This window comes from Ruditapes philippinarum, unplaced genomic scaffold (assembly GCF_026571515.1).
Source record: "Ruditapes philippinarum isolate M1 unplaced genomic scaffold, ASM2657151v2 ctg712_1_1_1_1, whole genome shotgun sequence".
NCBI classification, from domain to species: Eukaryota; Metazoa; Mollusca; class Bivalvia; order Venerida; family Veneridae; genus Ruditapes; species Ruditapes philippinarum.
The window spans coordinates 73,839-96,049 of NW_026865594.1; the positions used below are offsets into that span (position 1 = coordinate 73,839).

The window sequence follows — 22,211 nt, forward strand, 5'->3', positions numbered from 1 at the left end:
TTGTTGATGTTCAAATTCTCAGTAACCTTGACAACAATTGTTGATGTTCAAATCCTCAGTAACCTTGACAACAATTGTTGATGTTCAAATTCTCAGTGACCTTGACTACAACTGACGATGTTTAAATTCTAAGTGACCTTGACAACATTATGATGCTCAAATTCTAAGTGACCTTGACATCATGGGCTTATGTTCAAATCTTGACACCTGATGATGTTCAGATCCTTAGTAGGTCAATACAAAATGTCTACATACCATATCTAAGATAACTGGTCAATATAAGAAGACACCAAGAGAAATAGTTTGAATGTTTGGTGTAAGAGCAACCCTGTGTACTAAAATTTCCCAAAGCATAAAAAATGGGCGTATATTAGTTAATAGCAAGGCCAAAAGATAAATAGCAAACAAACATTGCGTATAAGGTTAATAGCAAGGCCAAATGATAAATAGCAAACAAACATTTTTTTAAGAATAGCCCATTTATATTTAATATGGTTGGGCAAAAGAGACCTAGTAAGTTGAAAGTACTCAAAACAATTTACTGATGAATATCAATTCTCCGATAAAAAAAAAAACCGTAGGTCTCAATAGCTTGTCAAATTCCCCCGGTTATTTATGTCGTTATTATATCAGAGAAAATAAATAACTTCTTGATGATGATCTGACAGTTCTAGGTCTCGTATTTTATTTTTTCGCGGAAACGTTCATATACGGAGGACAAATGTTTCAATGTAATGAAAATGGAACGGCACTTAACCATTTTAAACTGTCAATGAAATGGTAAGATTTGACACAAAAAGTATCAAATTTTCATGACAAAAAAAAACAATGGCTATTGGATTATGGATTATAAATAGGAAATACCGGCTATTTGTAAATCATAGCAGTAATTTTTTTTCTTTCAGCAATGAAAAATGACTATTACTATAACTATGGTGCTCTGCTATGTAACAATTATATTCTTTTTATTATACATCAAATTATAAGTATTCCTGGATATAAAAAGGTAAATATTTATACAAAGCTCCCTGAGTTTCAGGTTCTTTTCTGTCTACTCGGTTTATTGCAATAAATCAAATTATAAGTATTTGAGGATATAAAAAGGTACATTTTTATACAAAGCTCCAAGTTTTAAGGTCTTGTGAGTCTACTTGGTTTGTCCCTACTTTGAGGTTTGTCCCGACTTTAGGGTTTGTCACTACTTTGAGGTTTGGCCCGACTTTAAGGTTTGTCCCTACTTTAAGGTTTGTCCCTACTTTGAGGTTTTTCCCTACTTTAAGGTTTGTAGAGAAACTTTAAAACCATTGTCAGCGTATCACAAACATTATTATGTCAATTTGGAACTTTAAAGATTATATTTTATCAACACAGACTCTGTGAATGTAATTGACAAAACCTTGACACCTATTTTTTGATTTCCTGTTTCAACTTCCGTCACATAACAAACTTTAATTAAAGTTCTCCTTTATTAATGATGTCTCTGGCAATTTTTACGCCTCAATGACATATTAAACATTTCCGTTTCCAGTGAAATACTGTCAATGAATAACTTTCTCAGAGAAACACAGAACAAACCTATCTGGCCAATCATTGATTTAGCTTTTGTTTAAGACTACTTATTTAACATTGATTTGTCAAGAAGGAAGTTTTCCTAGTATTTTAGATTTTTCTAAATACCTCTTTCTTAGATCTATGACAGACATTATGAGTTTGAAACAAACAAACGAACAACTTTGATGGAAAAATTGGTTCTGAACTTCATTCTTTTCTTGTTGAAGTTGCTCACTGAATGTAATGATGTCAACATTTTGTGGGTTTCAGAGATCGAAAATTCCACTCGTTCGCTAGTATACTAATATTACGAGTAGAATTTAAGAGAACTCGATGCAGGACAAGTAGAAAATTGTTGCTTCCACATTGGATTTAGAAGCTACTTGTCCTGCAGGAAGAATTACTCTGAAAATATTTTCGATGCCTAGTTTTTTATTTTAATTTTGCACTGACAATGTTAAGGTCATGTAATTGGAGGTCATGCCGAGTGTGTAACATGGCAGAATAGTAATCTAAGGATTGCTGGTCCAGTGGGTTCATACCCTATTAAGGGCAAGCCATGGTTTCCTTGAGCAAGAAACTGCACACCCCTTGCTTAATACTGGTTGGTTCCAGGAAAGAATTAGAGAGTGTTTCAATAAGCTTATTGCTTCCAACACATAAATTCTGTATAAAGGTCAAAATTTATTAAAGCCCTGTTAATTTTTTTTGCATTTGACCTATGGTTTAAGACCAAATGTTTTGTTGGTTTGTGATACAGATATCAATCCTTTTTCTTAAGTCATCACAGCACTATTCCCATAATATCGCAGATGTCAAAGTCAGATAGTTGTACCTGATGGAAGAGATGACCAAGATACACCAGAAAGCAAATTTATAGCATAGGCAGGTACCCATGTAGTACCGAGGGCATTCGGCAGGTAAGCTGAATAATGGGTATATTCACATAAAATATTCAATGCCAAAGCCTGGACCAAAGCCAAACCAGTGATGGGCAAGGGTTTTACAAGTAAAGTCAGTGACTCAGTGACTTTCACCACTTGGCCAAAAAAGTTCATAAATCTCTACAAACAATCATCATTTGGAAGACAAAAACTCACTTTTTAAATTCCCCTTGCAGAAGTTCGAGTCTGGAGTGACAATTTTCGCTCTCCCGGGTCATCTCCTGAAGTCTCCTCTCTGCCTCCACCCGATACATCTTCTCATTCTCCAGTTCCCGTGACAACTGTTCCTTCTGAAATACACAAAACATTCAAAATTTGAACTTTCTGAATACTTAATTAGCTTGGTTGTTTGGATTTGCACTTTTTTTTCTTACTAGACTAAGTTGATTTTAATTACAGGGACTCCTCTGAGGTATTTTGACATGATAGAACTCAAATATTTTTTTTGAAGATTTTTGATATTATTTTGATGACTTCGTAGGTCTACCGGTATGTAAAAACATCAAATCATATGTCCAGAATTATCATTCTTATTGTGAGAAATGGACCTAAAAATTAAAAGCATTTGATTGCTCTTTACCCTTTAATAGGGCTAAGAATTTGCACTAAATATTGATTTTCAATTTCATTTGGAGTATATTTCTTTATAAAAAATAATCTGTGTAAGCTTTTCAAATTTTATGTTTTAGTCTTTTGGATCTCAGTGCAATGACACATGGCAGGTGGCGGCATAAACAGTGAGTGAAATGAGTGCAGCAACATTAACAATACACTGAAATTGTCTCCCTTTTTTTCAACAAATAATTATCTCCCTTTATTGACAAACTAAAACTCCACTAGAGCTTTCAAATCATATACAAACAAACAATTTGTCATAAAAATTGTTTTATCCCCTTCTCTTATCTTACTACACAAAGCATAAAATCAGTTCTGGCCAAAAAACATCAAAGTTTATATAATTCAATATACTACCCAAATGCCAAAAAAATCTCCAAATTTTTCAAAAAATAACTTTCCAAAAATGTCCAATCCATCATACAAACTCATTACAACTCTAGTATTTTATCAAGCAATCAAAATGTAATTTGTTCCACATGATTAATCCTCTACAGTTATCTTTTTTCCCTAATAAAAAAAAACACAATAAAATACAAAAAATGTTGCCATCGGTTACCAAATATATCAGAGAGACACATCTTTTTTCACAATAAAACTGCTTAATCTGTCTTTTTTTTCCCCTTTACATAATCAAAGCTGGTGCCTCTATCTTTACTGACTGGAACTGTCTGATAATAACTTCTACAAAGAGCTATTTTCTTCACATTAAATCACATTTTTTTCTCTCTCTCTCAGAAATCTGGTCTGTAATCTTACAGTTTCATCAAAGTTGTAATTTTAGACATTTTAGACAATAAACCCTTTTTTTCATGTTCTGTGAATTTATGTTGCAATTTTTAGACAAAGAATTCTCTCTTATTTCATTTGAACAATTTTTCTTCTTTTTTTTTCCTGAATTTTTTTTTTTTTTTTTTTGGTTTTTTTTTTCTGAGATTATATTTTTTTTTTTTTTAATAAATCAGTTCCTCTGTAGAGAAGGAGGCTTGATTGATTTGGTGTGATAATTCTAATAACATCCGAGAGGAAAAAACAAGACTGTTATCAAACGTTTCTTTCATTTCTATAATCTGTCTTTTATCCGGATTGCTCTATAAATAGTCTACCTTTAATCTTGACTGAAACATTTATTTTGACAGAAAACATTTTGTTATCATGAAAAAAAATAAAATAAATAAAGGCAACAACAACAACATATAGCTACTTTATCAAGCAGAAACAAACTCACTTCTTTCAGTAATAATATTATTCTCTCAATTTATATTTTCACAACCATTGTATCACATATATCCAAAATGTCATTTCTACATTTCTATAAATCCTGTGCCCAAAATTTTCATCCAAAATTCCATCGGAAAATCAAACAAGAATGGACATCAATATCATAAATAAAATCATTTATAACTAATAACAGAATGTTGTTTCTGATTAATTGCATTTACACAACTCAGAAAGCTTGTTTACCTTTACTCAATTGCCCCCTAAGCAACACAGTATTTTATTTCCAGCAGGATATCTCCTCAAGGACATGGGAAAATGAGTCGTATTCAATCAAACAAGTAGACTTTCTAATAACTTCCCTCCAAAAAAATGATTTTATATTGATCAGAAATAAGTTAATCCAGTGCAAACAGGCAAATACTACATTATCAATAATTGTAGTTTAACGGAAATGACCATTTTTGCACTCGCGTTAATCATAGAAAGTAAATTAAATATTTGTTTGTCAAAAAAAAATGATATTCATCTTCAATTTCTTTCCTTTCACAAGACACACAAAAACTATCTGACTGGTTCTCTTCTTTAAAAGATGTTTTGCTGATATTTAATGCCTTTGTACTTAATAGCCTGTACCAGTCTAATTTTCCTCCTCTGACTTTTGTGGTTAATAAGTGATAGGAATCAACTATTTAGTAATATCTTTAACAAAGTCAGAGTTCCAAGTACAAAGTGATCAGTAAAAGCTTAGATAAACATAAACAACAGTGTTAAAGACAAAGAATTAATAACATTTTCCAGGGAGGAAAACCCTAGCTGTAATGACTGAGGTCTTTATGGTGATATGCAATTACATACAGAGCTCAAAAGAATATAGTAAAAGAATTTTTAGGGAAGCTGAAACAAAGCTGGGGAAATTAAGAGTTTAATTAACAGAAAAAATCCTTCAATTTAAAGAGCACAAAATGTCATCTGTACTGATTTATCTTTGACTTCCTATTTAATTGGTCCAAAAGTCACAATTTATTCTTCAGAAAAAGACCTCAAGTAAATAAATAAACAGCTTTTTTTCAGGTTTTTAGAAAAAAATGTAAATCAAGTGCAACCACTATCCACAGCATAAATGTATACCTGCTGAAATTTCAATCAAGCAGGCCAATGACAAAGCAGAATGACACCAGGACAAATTAGGCACCAATTACAGCAGACGGAGATTGACAGTGTCTATAATTACCCACAATACCTTTATAGATGATGACATGAAGCGCCCTCTACATCAGGATTAATGTCAGTACAAATCAAGGCTATTCAAACACTTGATTGTCTTAAACGGCAGTATTTGTCAGGATTAGAGGGTAAGTAGGCTGAATCACACAGACCACAAAACTGAAACAGACCATTTTACTGCCCTACATAGACAGAACTTCTTCACTGATATAAGGGTGAAACATTTAATTTCAAAATTGCGATGTCCATAAAACATTAAAATGGCACGCTCCATATACATTCTGAATGCTTTGGATTTCTTTGTGAAGTTTAATATCATCAGGTCTCAGTGAGTTCCATCAAACATATAAGTTCTCCCTTCTCATGTTTTATTTTTCTTCATCTTCAACTTATTATCAAATTTTTTTTGTCATTTGTTTATCAGTCAAATGTAAATGAGTACAGATCATGTCCAAACGACATTACCAAAAATTGGAGTTGTTTATTTTTTTCTGTGCTACATGTATGTGAGTTTGTGTGAGTTCCAATGGAGGTAAAGGTTGAAACTGTAAAATACATTGACCTTTGCAGTGACCTTGCCAAGGTCATATGCTGACCTTTCAGCAAGTGCTTGTTCTCAATGCACTTTATAACATGATGATACAAGTGAACATCAGGCAGATATTTGGGCAGAACTAATTAAGGACTTTCCAATTAAACAATATTGATTACAACTTACTCACAAAACAGAACCCAACTTACAAATATCTGAATCAATTACAAAATAAAGCAGTTAAGTGAATCAGCAATTGCTTTGAAGCACTAGGCCTGTTACAACACAAATACAAAAGTACCAAAAACACTAATGTCCTCTTGCAAAACACACACAATAGTAAAACTCAGACCTGTGAGCTTGCCCAACAGGGCACAAATGAAAATATGATCATAACTTCACACCACCAGATTTAACAAGTTCATGGACGGCCCTGGATAAAGTAAGCTTCAAATAAGTTTGGCTAATACACAATTGTCTTTATTAGATAAAACTGATAGGTTATCAGCTGTGAAAGATAAAATGATAAAACAATTAGATTAAACGATGATGAAGCAAATTGAGTTGAAATTTTTGTAGATATCTACTGCAGTAATTGGCCTTAAATCTTCTTGCAGCTGAACATTTGGTAACAAACAGTGCCAGTTTGAAACAATTTATTTATTTGAAAATGAGAGCCAGGAAATTTATCTCACAAGTTGCATTTGAAAATAATATTGCTATAGAGTGATAATTTTCTTATAAATGTTTAAATTAGATGTTATTTTCTCAAACGAGCCAGAAAGAGTCTCAATAGCCTATGATTTCATCAACAAATTTTATGGTTGGTCAAGTTTAAAAGAGTATACTCAACAACCAACAACTAATTACCACCATCCACCAAAATATACCTTCTGCAATCTTTGTAAAAAAGAGAACACCAAACAATTACCACCAACTACCAAAATGTACCCTCAGCCACCCTGATAATCAAAAGCAATCATTAGCTATAATACCCTAATTCATGAGAATACTTTTCTTCATTGGATGGTATATTATCTCTTTAATAACAAGGTAGGGGTGCAGTTGAACGATCTTGTCAAACAATTAGGGTATCTGCAGTGACCATCTGTTGTCTATAGCCTTATAAACCATACAGCCAACCTTTTGCACCCGACTACCAACCACTGAACTTTGAAAAAGATAAAGAGTATACCCGATTCTTTTTTAATCAGATCAAATTTAGGAGTACTAGAACAAATTTACAAGTATGAAGTACAAAACAATAACATTGTACAATATATATATAACCAAAGGAAGTTTTTCTTCATTAGCTCACTTATGTTATGAGTTAAATACATACTGCTGATTTAGCCTTGAAACTTCACTTTTTACAAATTTTCCCATCAATAAAGATAAATCTAAATTAAGCTTAAACATGTGGAAAATATCAAAAGATTGACTAATATTCTTGTACAGGTTTACACAACAAAATTAGCCTGTAAAACTTGTACACATGTTTTCCATGATACCCTTTCTCCCTGTACTATAGGAGGAAACAGTCTCCATTTTGTCCCTATGATACCATACTTCCTCATGGACTTGAGCAACAAATTCATGACAACATGATGTGCAATCAGCTGTGACCATTACAGGAAGTGCTTCCATTTTGATCCAGCTCTAATCCTCTCTCAAAATTTAGAACAACCTCTGCCAAGAGAGACCACCCTCTGTACAGCAATCACCTCTCTACAACAGTAGTATCAATTTATTTTATAAAGTGCGAGAAGTCCACCTCCAAAGATAAGTCAACCTCTTAAGGTAAGTAAAATATGAGTTCACCTACTAAAGGTAAGTCCATCTACTTAAGATAAGTCCACCTACTTAAGATAAGTCCACCTACTTAAGATAAGTCCACCTCCTAAGATAAGTCCACCTCCTAAGATAAGTCCACCTTCTAAGAAATATCCACCTCCGAACCAAGTCTACCTACTTCAGATAAGTCCATCTTTAAGATAAGTCCACCTACTTAAGATAAGTCCACCTTTTAAGATAAGTCCACCTACTTAAGACAAGTTCACCCACTTAAGATAAGTCAACCTTTTAAGATAAGTCCACCTACTTAAAGCTCAATATGAAAAGCGTTGGATTTGTAATCCTGGGGTCCAGGGGTTGCTGATTTGATCCTCAGATGAGCCAACAAGAATTTCTCCATTATAATTTATCTTGGACACTGAATCAAACAGTCATTTATCTCTAACGAAATTCAGCTGGAAAATGGGTTAAGGGTGCGCTTATTAGAGAAGTTACTACCACAGGAGCATTTCTCACTCCCCCACCCCTTTGTCTAATAATGAGTGGTGCCATCTAATTCCAGTAATAATAAACAGGTACAGCTTGCTTTCATTTGGCAGCAATGAAACTTCGTTATTTATATTAGCTTAAAGGTGATGTCCCATCATTATTGCTAATTATCTTGACTCACTGTAACTATTTGCAGAATTTTTCTTTGTTTTTAAGAAAAAATATGCCAGACTCTGAGACTCATGTAGTACCAAAGGTGTTAATTTGCCAAGTTAAATTGTTTTTTGTTTTTTTTTAAATCTATTTTTCTGCATTTAAGATTCTTTTATATATTTATATGTAATTTTGTATAAATATTTAAGATCACTTGCAGATCATTTGCAGAAAGGTCGCCAAGAAAAAAACCCATCTTTATCATGCCTACTTAATATCATATAAAATTTTAATTTTGTTTGATTATTGATATTTAAATTATACATGTTCATCATCAATGTTAAACCCTTAAACAACTGGAATTGAAAGTAATTAGCCATGGTCATTAACCTTAGCCATAAAGCTTAGTCAGCCGGCTGACCAACTAATGCACTAATACAATGAGAGAAATGTTAAATGTTAAAAAAATTGTTTTTGGAAATCTTTAAAAAAAAATTTAGTACTCACAAAGAAACAACCCTACAAACAAGCCAACTTATCAATAAAAAAACTTTTTAAAAGAAAAGTCTGATATAACAATTTTACTAAAATTTAATAAAAATATGCAATTATTTCAATTTGATGTGTCAGCATAAACTTGATTAACATAAAAAAACAACACCAAAGATGAAAGAAATTCCTTTCACATGTAATAATTAGGAATTTAATTCAGAAGCAACTGCAAACATGACAAAGTGTGGTTTTTGTTATGTTATTACATTGTGCATCCTTCACTGAAGTCTGCTCTGCAATAAAACATGGATTATAAGGCCATTTTTAAAATAAAAATAATATCTTCTTGCTATGGGACAAGATCTTTTTAAAAGTAGGGTTAGTATATCTCTTATTAGTAACTTTTAGTTGGTGTGTCAGTCAGAAAGTTGGTACAGTTGAGTTCAAACTAAAGTTCCCACCCTGTTCACATGGTGTGCACTAGGAGTGTATGACAAAAGCCCTCTGGAACAAAAGCCGTCCCGCCCAGGAGGACTTTTGTCTGAGAGGGCTTTTGTCCATTTCCAATGCACTAGATCTAACTAGAAGTGCAATAGAAGTATTGTTAATTTAAATAAATGAAATTCTTAAATGAATTTGTCGAGCTTCCTTAAAAGAAACTGTTCATAATCAATTTTGCTCAGACAACAGTATAACACCTGGTAAGATTGCATGGTAGTGCAGGATGGCCTGGCTCTATATTGGTTGCAAAGATTGATTTCTTTTGGTTCCAGCAATTAGATGTTTATGGCAGGGCAGGAAAGAAGGTGATTTTGAAGACATTTTTCTACAATGGTGTATATTACAAGAAACAACTGAAAAATCATTAAATTTTTCTCCAAAGAAATAAAATAGGCCTTACAGGGCAGATTTTCTTTTTCTCTCTCCAAGATTTATTGCAATTTGAACAACAAACACTGTTGTTAATTTTATTGCCACTTCCTCCATGTAACAGACATTTCTCTCATTCTTGCAATGTTGTAATATCATTTTAAAGGCAGTCAATTTTTTTGTCAAATTCACTTCATATTTTACTGAAACTTTTGCCGAATTCAAACATAATTGTCTTGTTATACATTTAAGTCCTTTTCTTTAACTTGAAACTTCAAACCTGAATCAAATACTTTGTATTCTAATCATACCCCACCCCTCTTCACATATCTTGAACAAAGACATCTAAATAAGCATTCATCACAAATTTATTGGTTGCATTCCCTTGACTGCTACTGGAATAAGTGATCGATTAATTGCCAATATTTCCCCTTCAAAACAAGCAAGAAGACAATCAAGCAGCTCTTAAAGAGAAGCACTTGTTTGACAAATAGCTCAAAATAGTAGGTGATAGAAAGAACAATGTTCTCTAGAATGAGCCAGGAAACCTGTAGATAATGAGGTACTTGAAAAGACAGGGGGCTCTCAACAAGGAGGCATCTTTTACATCTTTATTGTTATGTATGTCATTCAGCTGAGAAAATAACCACAAGAAATAGCACTTGAGTTTCTCTGGAATAAAAAGATTTACAAGTTTTTATATTCATCTTGTATTTTTATAGTGTCTGTGCAAAATGTCTGTTTAGCATACAAAATGTTACATTTCCATGAATAATTTCTTTCCCATTGAATGTTGAATTGTAATAGCTGTTTTTTGAGGCGATATCGCCTTCTTATAAGGCAGTACTTTTCACCAGCACCCAAGAACTAAATATCCATGCAAATGTGTTACAATTAACTTTCAATAATATGTATTATACATATTATATGTCAATTTATTTAATGCTGTTGCAAAGGACCTCTTGATTCCATAAGAATGCTTCCTACCGTTAAGTAAAATTGTCACCAAGGTACTTTGCACTTTGCTGGAAATATTGTTATATTTGTCCTCACAAATGTTTTTTTTTTTCAATTCAATTAATGGTACCATCAATTATTCAATTTTAACCCTTACCACCCTAATTATCTTAAATGGACTGGTCCATCTTTCAATCTGGACAAAACCATTCTTCATTTCTAGGTACATTTTCAAAATTAAGTTATTGACTGAATAGTGAACACAGTGCAGACCATGATCAGATGGCAGAGGGGATAATTATGCCAGGCTGATTCAGGTCTGTACTGGCTGGCATGGGTAGAATCTGTTGTGGCCTAGTAGGCTAAAGGTTAATTTGGTATCCCTTAAGCTTGCCGATGAAACAAATTTTAACGCATAAAACATTTTACGACTTACTTTACATTAACACGTGGGAAAATTGTTCACATATGCAGAACATGCATGCATCTATTGATGGTGTATTTTCTTTGATAAATGACCCTTGCAAAATTGAGAGACAAATAAAAACATATCAAGTTGCCAAAATTATTATCTTTCGTGAATCTTTTCGCTTATTGTGCACAATTTTTGTCCTTTGCAGTATATATTTTGAATAGATTTTGTCTCCGATGTAGATACAGATATGTTTAAATGGACTATTCATAATTATGATGATGCTTCTATAATTTTCTCACGAAAATTATTAAAAATAACAAACCTTAAAACTAATTTGTAAGCAAGTGCAACAAAGATCTGTCCATTTGTCATGTCATATGCATATCTATAATCTTTTTTTTTTACATAAATTGTACAACTTTGTATTATGAAGCCGGAAAAAAAATCGGTTAAAGGGAAAAAATTTAACTCATTTCAATTTGAAAATGTAATAAACCCAACTCATGCATAAATTTAAATGTTGTAGATCTCTATTATACAAAAAATAAATTATTTATGCAAAAAAAATATCAATAATTTATGAATTTAATTTGAATTTTTTAAAATCTGCTTTAAAATGTAAAATTTGAATGAAACCACATAATCTGTCTCAATCTGTGAAGGAAATAAAATAATTTGCTACAAAAAACTAAGATCTATAATTATATATTATGTAAATTGCTTCAAATAATACAAATAATTATTTTTTGGGGGTCCTTGTGTTGATCCAGTTTTCTCTAATATTGTTAAGAAAGCTGTGTATGCATTACATACTAAGGAAAGCTTCAGGTGGTGCTATTAAAGAAGTAACCTATTACAGAATGATGCAAATAGATATCAGAAAAAAATCCCACTGTAGCAATATTGAGATTCAAACTTGTGACCATCTGTTTCCAAGTGAAAGATACAGTATGCTCAAGGCCACAGTGCCAAAAAATGAATTCACTGACACAGCTGTTGGAAGTTTAGTACATGTACCAGTAGTTATGATGGTAGGTATGCACTCAACCAATAACAATAATTTCAGATACATTACCTATGTAAAACTATTCACATTATTTTTGTATTATACGTGGGTTGTCCCAATATTCTGTGACAAGATTGTTTAAAAGCTAAATAAAACAGGTACGAATTTGACAGTTTAATATGTTATAAACCAATATAATTTAAACATTTTCACAAATTTTCATAGAAAAATATCAGCAAACAACAAAAATATGCCATAAACACCATGGCAACTAACTGAATCGCGGCGCACGTCCAACGTCAAAGACGGTGTTAAATCTATATAAGGCGCCTTTCTCAAATACTCTCAATTGCTTTCAATGCAATAATGGTACCCATAAATCGTCAATTTCTGACTTAAATCATGTGGTTGTTAATGTCTGTTGAATGTTTGGATGGCATACATTAATTTTAGCTATACGCGAACTTCCGGTCTCGTTACACCTGTTTTTAGCTGTAGGAAATAGGCGACGAAGATCGGTCTTCCTATCCTTGTTTTCCTTATTTTTGCTTTTTGTAGAGCAACACTCTGGTTTCGTTCATGCCTTTTGTACACAAGTGCTCAGGATATGTTGCTAAAATGTTCTATTTGATATATTTGTTGAAAATCGTAACATGTGTCATCTCAAAATAGTCATGAAACCTGAGTGACCTGTTCACTGCGCCGCAAATTCTTCGAACGTCGCCATTTTAACTTTCCTATTTTATATGAGATATTTTCATTTATTCGTATCTTTTTCGTTTCTTAAGTAATTTAACTAAAATTTCCAGAGATGATTTAAACATAGCAGCAGTGAAAGTCAACGTGACATTGTGCAGATACATCATCAGATATTTGAAATATATGTAATTAATTTCAGCCTATTTATAACAAAATGTAAATTATTTGACGTGCGCCGGCAACTCGAACCAATGTCGTTAATACAGAAAATTTCTAGGTAACTAGAGTTAAATTTTTGTAAACGATTTGTTGTAATGTTACATGATAAACTTAACGGTTATGTGTGTGAATTATTTTCTATTGGCGTTAAAAATGAACCGGCTGTAAAATTTGTCACGGACTTTTGGGACAGCCCTCGTAGTTACTGTAAGCTTACAGTAAAATATCCACAAAAAATATGATCAAAATTGGATAAAATATAAGTTTTACATTTCATTATGTAATATATAAATATAGGTGGCATGACAGTCATATTTCAGTAAGATACATGTATAACATTATTTTACCACAATGTTCCAACTATAAAGTTTTCTGTCTATTAATAATATCAGTAATAAAACCCCTACTTATAGTCTACCTTTATCCAAAGTCCATTTCTCATTAAAGGCATACCTGTTTAGAAAATTGACCCCTAAATAAAGTACATCTCTGTTCAAATATCATCCCTGTTTTTAAGTGGACTACATTCCTGTATAAAATTAACCCTTATCCAAAAGACACCTTTACTTAAACTACATCCCTCTTATAAGGCCTGCACCTGTCAAAAGACCTTTCGATACCACACTAAAAGACATAGTATTACAATGTGTACTGACTCTGATTCATAAATTGAATAAAAAAACACAAAAAAAACTATTTTACCTGAATATAAACTTCAACATCCATGGTTTTCCCTGAGTTTATTTTGCTTCCTTTTTCTTCCAGAAACAAAAATAATTCTACCTCCTAATGTTCTCCTTTTGTAAAGCCATTTTTACTCTATTGCAATTTATATTCCATTTTTTATGCTTTATTCAGTTTCACAAAACTTAATTTCATTTCTCATTGAGAAAAAAATACAAACACATCAAAATATCACATGACTTTTGAGCATAACTGCTTCTAATTGCAGCTAAAACGTTAACATTTTTATACTTTTTAATTTACACCTCACTTATATATGATAATTAATGCAGAAAAATGCATTTTTTGATTTATGTCTTTGTGTAATATTGTGATGAATTAATGATTTGTTCTCCACGGTTTCCACAAAATCATCTTGCATTTGGAGATCTCCAAGTCTCGGTAATTCTAAAATCTTCAATTAAAAGCTTTCACACCACTAATAACTTTTGCCATCCTGTCTTGTTATTATCATTTTTTTCATTTTCAACATTGATCATTTTTTCTAAACTTTACTGACATTTATTAACCTTACAAAACAACAAACAATTTGATAAGAGCCTAAATGTCATATTTTGCATTAGGTTTACAATACTTTTACATTTTTGCACAATTTGCATCTAATCTGATATGGGTGACGAAGTTCATCACAAAAACACATTATTTCTCAATATTAGAATCAAATTCATTATGTTTATTGCAGTTAATACATTCCTTGATCTCTTTCATTGTTTCCTAGTTTGTTTTTTTGTCTCATCAACAAACTGTGCAGTAATTTTAACAAAAGTCCCACTGCTGCACATATAACACTGCAAATTTCATTTTCCAAACCACTAGAATATCAAATACTTCCCAATGGTAATATTCACATTATAAAATTATCTGATTCCCAGCTCATAAATACACTATCTGTATCTATTCATGAAGCTATGTGTTTGTAATTTTCATATAAAAAAAAACACTGTCTGAGACCCTATAATAATAATAATTATTATTATTAAGCATTACTCCAGAATGGCCAAAAGAAAAAAAAAGAAATCAAGCATTTTATCCCAATCAAAGTGGTCTTGCTTATTCCAGAAGAGTCTGTATTTACAAATAAAGCAAGTGAGAGAAAAACAGATTGAGTATATCCACATTTCTCTATAAAACACTCATGCTATCATAAAAAATATATACTGTGCTTCATTCCCAATCACTATGATGTTACAACTAGCACTTTTCAAAAAAGTCACTTAATTGAATAGTATTACAATTTTAGCATCTGCAGCATGATTTTTTTATTTACTACATAGTGTGATATATTATTTGTATAACATGTCAATTAAGTCTCTAATCTATTAAACTCACTGCATTTCATCTTCAATATACACTAATCAAATACAATTACTGTAGTTCAATGTCATTGCCTATTACAACAAAAACAACACAATAATTAAAATAATCACAGTTCTGTCAATAAATATTCATTATTAAAATATATAATCTATGTTTAATCCTCGTTGACACTGTGTTTACAAATAGTACATTTTCAATTTATGTCTTTTAATGAAATAACTCAATTATTAAATTTAATATACACTGTATTTCATCTTCAATCACTGTTCCATTACAAAGAGTACATTTTCAATCAACTCTCCGATATATAACTATCTAACACAATATCCGCATAGCGTTGTTTTTTACCAATGACAGAAATATATTCCATATATTATAAACATTTGCTGGGTCTGTTCTGTGATCAAGTCTGTAAACAAATCATATAGCTTAGCTTAATCCACATGCTTTTATCCATGGACCCTTTTGCCATTTCGGATATTTCAGAAAACAAACATTTTTCATAATTTGAAAGCCATAAAACGGAGCATCTTTGTCACTTTGATAAGCAATCAAGTCAGTTCCAATATTGGCAAACATTTTTTTTCCACAGTACATCTTCATGTTGATCAGTAGGAAACATGGTATGGAAGAAATGTTTAGATAGGGGGGAAGAAACAGAAGGAATGCCTGCTAGCTAAGGAATCTACAGTACAACCTTTTACACAAGATAACATGCCACTTCTTTCCATCTTCTCTCCCTGAGGAGTCACTTATATATACAAATATATATATACACTGAAGAATGTTAACATACATTTAGTGATGGATGAGCTAGAAAAATGCTATGAGACAGATAAAATGTACATAAAATCTAAAAAAAAATGCTGATCAAACCTGACAGGATCTAGTTTTCTAAGAAAGCCCAGTTACAAAATATATACGTTTTCTAGCAGAATTTCCCAAAAGTCAAAAAAATTACAAAATTTATAGACTATAAAAATGGTTTGTGCTAGAGAATATCAAAACTATGCAGCTGAAGAAACTACAAAGAATTTGATGAAAAATAATTATTTCAGTTGATATGATAAAATAAAAACCCATTTTAATGTCCATTTTGAACTGTATACCATGGAACCGCAGGTTTGACTGTATATTGCAACAACTAAAAATCATACCCCAAAAAACCACTGCCTTATAAAACAGGAATTCGGGCAAACAATTCCAGGTTTTTCCTTGACAAGCGGTAACAATTATATTTTTATCTATCTTCTCAATCTATATGAACATAGTATGTCTATGTATACATGTTATCCTGTCTCAGATGATTACTGTTAAGGTAAGGTCACTGTTGAACACATGGATCATGGCTTCAGATCAATAAGGATCACGTTTCTAGAACAATATGCTCCTACCACTGATTGTTTATATTCTTAGTAATTAAGACTAATTAACTCAAGGTTGATTAGACATAATTACCCCTGGTCAGCATAGCATTAGAAAAGGCCAAAAATTATGACCAAAAAAAAGTTTGTGTCTGGTCACCTGTTAACTGGCAATTGTCCCTTCGAAGGTTTTGGGAAAATATCAGTTGAAAAACTTTCAGCTCTCAATATTTTCATAATGTACAATAAAGTAAACATTGATGGAAATTTTAGAACATTGATTGAAATTTTAGGGTTGGACATACGTGTATAAAGTAATACGAAAAACGGACATTAAGTTTGTTTGGCCTATCTCAATATGGATTTCCTGACCAAATTCTTACCCTTATCTTCCAAGTAGCTAGCTTTACTGAGATAACAACAAAAGATTTTGTACCATCTTACTAAGCAATTTTCGTTAACATATTATCATAGTCTATAGCTTCTAGCTTCTAAATAGAAAGAATGTCAGAATGTCAACATGTTCTATGCAAATTAGTTCTGATTTCTTCACATGATTAGTGGTGTAAGTTCCTAAGCAATAAATCAGTGTTAATTAGTATTTACATAAAACAATTTCAGCGAAAAAAAAACCTTCTGTTTACATACTGATATATTTCCAATTCACAACCATCAACATCTTATGAAAATATATTTCTTTTTCATATTCATAAATATAGAAGATTAAAAGTAGTGGCTATTAGCTACAGCCTTTGGAGTAGAAGTTGTCTTTCAATTGTGTAAATTAGCTTTGTTATTTCAAAATTTAGGGGGAAAAAATTAAATCATTACTAGATAAAAGGAGTTGTGCCTTTTCTCTGTGTGTTTTGTAAGATTAGTGCAAATATGGTGAGGAAGTTGTCATTTCTTGGTGGAGACCAGCAATATCAAATATGTTTATTAATATTACTATTTTTAGCCATTTGCTAAATTTCTAAAATGGACTTGACCAGCTTCCTGGTGACTTTTGGAACTGTCCATTATCAACTTCGGAAAAACAGGTTAGTCTGCAGCTACGTAGCCACCGGTATAGAGCCTGGTCACTAATCCATTTTAGTTCTGACATCAAGTTTACAGTTAAAGGTTAAAAAAAATATTTTGATACACAGTCTTTAATGCATTTCATATGAGAAATTACAACTGCAAAAAAATGAACATAAAAACAAGCAAGAAACAACATTTAAGACAAGAAAAATTCATAATGAAAAATTATCTGATCTACATTTAGACTAAAGATAAATTTATTTTAGTCTATCAATATTTTTTTCTATTTTTATCCCCTGTTGGATCACATTTATCATGTAATACTGCATTACTTTGAATCCAAAGAAAAGAATTATTTCCACCACCAATGGCGAGATGTATTTTTTTCTGTTGTTTTTTCTCTCTAGCCTATGAACACATTAAAAGGTACCAGTAATCTAAAGGAGTTACATAAATAAATCTATAGACAAAGCTCCTGGAAAAATGAGGCCAAGGGTTGATTAGTTTAATATAGGGCTATATAGCGCTTTTTATTTTTCTCAATATTAAAAGAAAACACAGTCACTTTTTCTATAAAAGTAACTATTTAACACATTTAACATATATGGACATTTTATTGAAGTTCACAAGGTGAAAATAAAAATTACATCTTCAGCAAAAACAAACAAATATCCACCTAGTAAACCATGAAATTTTAAATTAATCGAAGTGAAAAAATCGGAAACAAAAGGATATAATAGAATATAGGAAACCATTTGTTAAAGATCGAAATATCAGATTTGACAACAAAATGCTATTCTGACATGATGATGGGAACAATTTTGATGGTTATCACTTTATAATAACATTTTCACCTGGATGTTACGGAAATATTCAAAAACTGATTATAATCTAGTGATAAAATTTTTTCTCTCCCCTATCTATCCTTTTCTGACACCATTCTTACAACACATCCCTAAAAATCTTTTATCAGATTGCTGTCTTGCTTTATGTATGATCACTTCTCCAAAGAAAATAATGACAACATTACCCCTCCCACCTTTTAACAAGAGGAGAGCAAAGACGCATTTATTGAAATAAATGCCCCACTTAAATTAAATATAAATGTATGTTACCGTCTAAATGTATGTGAATAATTGAAATTGCTAACAGAATAAATATATCAAAAGAGCAGTATGACCTTAAATCTTGGGTGTTCAAGTTCAATCCTTCCCTGCTACAACTTGAATTCTATACCATGTAATTCAACTCCTGACCTTTTTCTATTTTTATATTATCATTATATATTTGCACTATTTTGGGGATATTTATTCCTTTCTTTAAAATGTTTGTTCTTATTTTTTATACACTTGTTGTTCAGTTTTCAGAATGATGCTTGTTCTATTTTCAGATGCTTTTTCTATTTTTAGATGCTTCTGCTATATTTAGATATTTGTTCTATTTTTAGATATATGAAGAGCACCAGGGGAAAAGCATATAACTGTGGTAACTGGCAGATTTAGAGATTGAAACTAACAGAACTGGTCTTCCTCATTTCCGTCTCTGTAAAAAAATGGATCAATAATTCGGATAAATACGGTAACACTAAATATTTGACACCCTCAAAAAAAAAATTCACATAATCATTTTTTCTTAAGGGCCTTCAATTTCCCACATCTGTAAAAAGTTTAATATTTGAGACATTTAATCAGCCTGCACTGCATGTTGCAAGGGAATGAAACATCAGAAACATTGGTTAACATAATTCTTACATAGATAAAGATTTCGTTTATCAGGTAACGGCCCATTTACGCAGATAGGCACATCCTGCAGAAATGTTAAAATTCTGCCGTTTCACGCTGAGACTACTGATTACATACATTTATCATGATATATTTCAACAAGCTTGTTTTAAATCCTTACGAAAATCTCAATGGAGGTTTTCATCTAAGACTTGACCCAAATCTTAGCAGATCGAGACCTTCATAAAATAATAAGCAGTAAATTAGAGTAAAGGTAGTTTCATTAAATTTACTTAAAATGTCAAAACAATGTCACATTAAACATTAAGGCTTTGAGATTGTCACTTTTTGAGTTAAAAAGTGTCACATCAAAGATTTATGTTTTCTGCATTTTTATGATTTCATTTCTACCCCTAACAAAACAGCATTTCTTGTATGAAGGTAAAAAGCTTTATCTTATGAATGTATTTTTATAAAATGAATCAACAGAAAAATAATTTTGTTTCCATATTTGTATCTTACAGTTGATTCTTGAAGGAGTTGTATCACAGCATGTCTCTTTTATTTAACACATTTTAATTTTGTTTAAATAGACAGAACAAAATATTATTTTCCTATCTACAAGGAGGGTTTTATCCATTTAGCAATCATATTTCCTGTGCAATTCCCTTTTAAATCTATTCATTATCATATTACTTTCATACAAGCATTTTGAAGGTTTTGTGGTGCTTTTTTTGTTGGTTTTTTAAATTTAAACAATAATTTTTGCAGCTTTATAAATTTTTACAAATTTTGTGACACAGTTACACTACTATAATCCCCTGTCCTGATATAATGTGAACATTAAACTAGCTTTTTGACACTGCAAAACAGTTAACTTTGAATAATAATGAACATAAATAAGTTAATGGCTTTACAAATGCCATCATTTTATCTATTCTTGCTATTATATATTGTACTCTTTCTGCTTCTCATTTGAATATCATTAATACTTTATTATGTGCTTTTTTTCTTCTCTTTTTGCATTTCAACCCATATCCTGCAGAATTCTTAAACTTAAATGACTGATTAAATTGGTAAGCTTCCTCTTTTGGTAATTTGAGATTGGTAAGCATTTATTTTTGTCAATTTGAGATTATTTCAGCATTTATTATTGGCTATTTGAGATTGGTAAGAATTTATTTTTGGCACTTTGAGATTATTTAAGCATTTATTATTGGTAATTTGAGAATGGTAAGCATTTATTTTTGGCAATTTGAGATTATTTAAGCATTCATTATTGGCAATTTGAGGTTGGTAAGCATTTATTTTTGGCAATTTGAGATTATCTAAGCATTTATTATTGGTAATTTGAGATTGGTAAGCATTTATTTTTGGCAATTTGAGATTATTTAAGCATTTATTATTAGCAATTTGAGATTGGTAAGCATTTATTTTTGGCAATTTGAGATTATTTAAGCATTTATTATTGGCAATATGAGATTGGTAAACTTCTATTTTTGGCAATTTGATTTTGGTAAGCATTTATTTTTGGCAATTTGATTTTGGTAAGCTTTTATTTTTGGCAATTTGAATTTGGTAAGCATTTATTTTTGGCAATTTGATTTTGGTAAGCTTTTACTTTTGGCCAAGATTAAAATGCATTTATTTTTGGCAATAGGAATTTTAGTAAGCATCTATTTTGGGCAATTTTGCAAATATTCTATCTTTGTAAAGGAATGGTCAAATCACATACAGGGAAGTCTTTCTATCTTTCTAGGAATAAAATTTATCTCTGACCTGATTTTCTACAAATAATCAAGGAAAAGAAAAAAGCTGCTGAAAAAGCAATTTCTTGTTGGGGATTAAATTATCAACGCTTAAATAACCAGTTTATGGAGGCGTTAATTTTCAATCAACCACCCCATGTCAGTCGCATTTAGATGTATTATAGCTGAACCTACCTAATCTAAAACCTCAGGGACTTCCACAATTCTACGCACCTTTTCGCAAATTTGCGGTTACTTCCACATCTTTCTTTGTAGAAAAAGAACTCAATTAAATGATCACTCTTACACTTCCATTTTGGTTAAGAAATAAGAAAAATTTGTAAAATGTTTATTCTATATAACGCAATTTAACAAGAAATTATGAATTATACATGTAAATATATACAAACCTTATTCCAATTCAAAGATAATGTAGGCATCCTTTTTATCTATTGGTAAACTTATCTCACTATTATCACAAATAAATACAAGGGGAAACAAAAATTATCCCTCAGAGCAAACAGATAATTCATATCACATTTGAAACTTTGGGTTAATTACACTATTGACAAAAATTATTATGACCAGTCAGTAAAATAATTTACAGTGTATAATAAATTAAGTCATCAAAAATAAAATCTGGTGACAGATTGTCTTCTTAGGGTGATTATTTAAGACTGGTTAGTGATTATTAGGTTGACATGAGTAACCAGTCTGTCAAATGACCTTTGGTGACCCCAAGGTCACAGACATCATATTTCATAAATCATTACTGCAGACATACATTAAAACTGACAGTCAAATAATAATGTGTTTGATGTATTATGTATTATGTGATTTTAGTAGTTTTATTATATATAAATATTTAATATTTTGAAAGTTTTATTGCCCCAAAGATTAGCAATCCTTTGAAAGGTGTTACCATTTGGTATGGTCAATCATTTATGCATTACTGTATAATATTGAACTAATAACATTGAGAGAGAGTTTTTTTCTGTCAAAAATTAAAAAAAAATTGAAAAAATAGAGTGAAAAAAGTTTTCAAATAATTAAACAGAAATTATAAAAAATATATATTTCTATTATTTTTCAAAATGCATGTAATATTAGATA

General features: G+C 31.1%; 1 protein-coding gene across 6 annotated transcripts in view; it reads right to left on the bottom strand.

Annotated features, from left to right (window-relative positions):
• Positions 1 to 22,211, bottom strand: part of LOC132729661 (serine-rich adhesin for platelets-like) — a 112,727-nt gene that overhangs the window by 24,955 nt on the left and 65,561 nt on the right. For 5 of the 6 annotated variants that reach the window (XM_060715465.1, XM_060715466.1, XM_060715467.1 and 2 more), the window contains one exon: positions 2,652 to 2,785. In XM_060715465.1, coding sequence (XP_060571448.1) covers positions 2,652 to 2,785 — 134 coding nt within the window. Of the gene's footprint in view, positions 1 to 2,651; positions 2,786 to 13,883; positions 14,032 to 22,211 lie in introns of those variants that run through there. The other variant, XM_060715469.1, reaches the window with a different exon arrangement.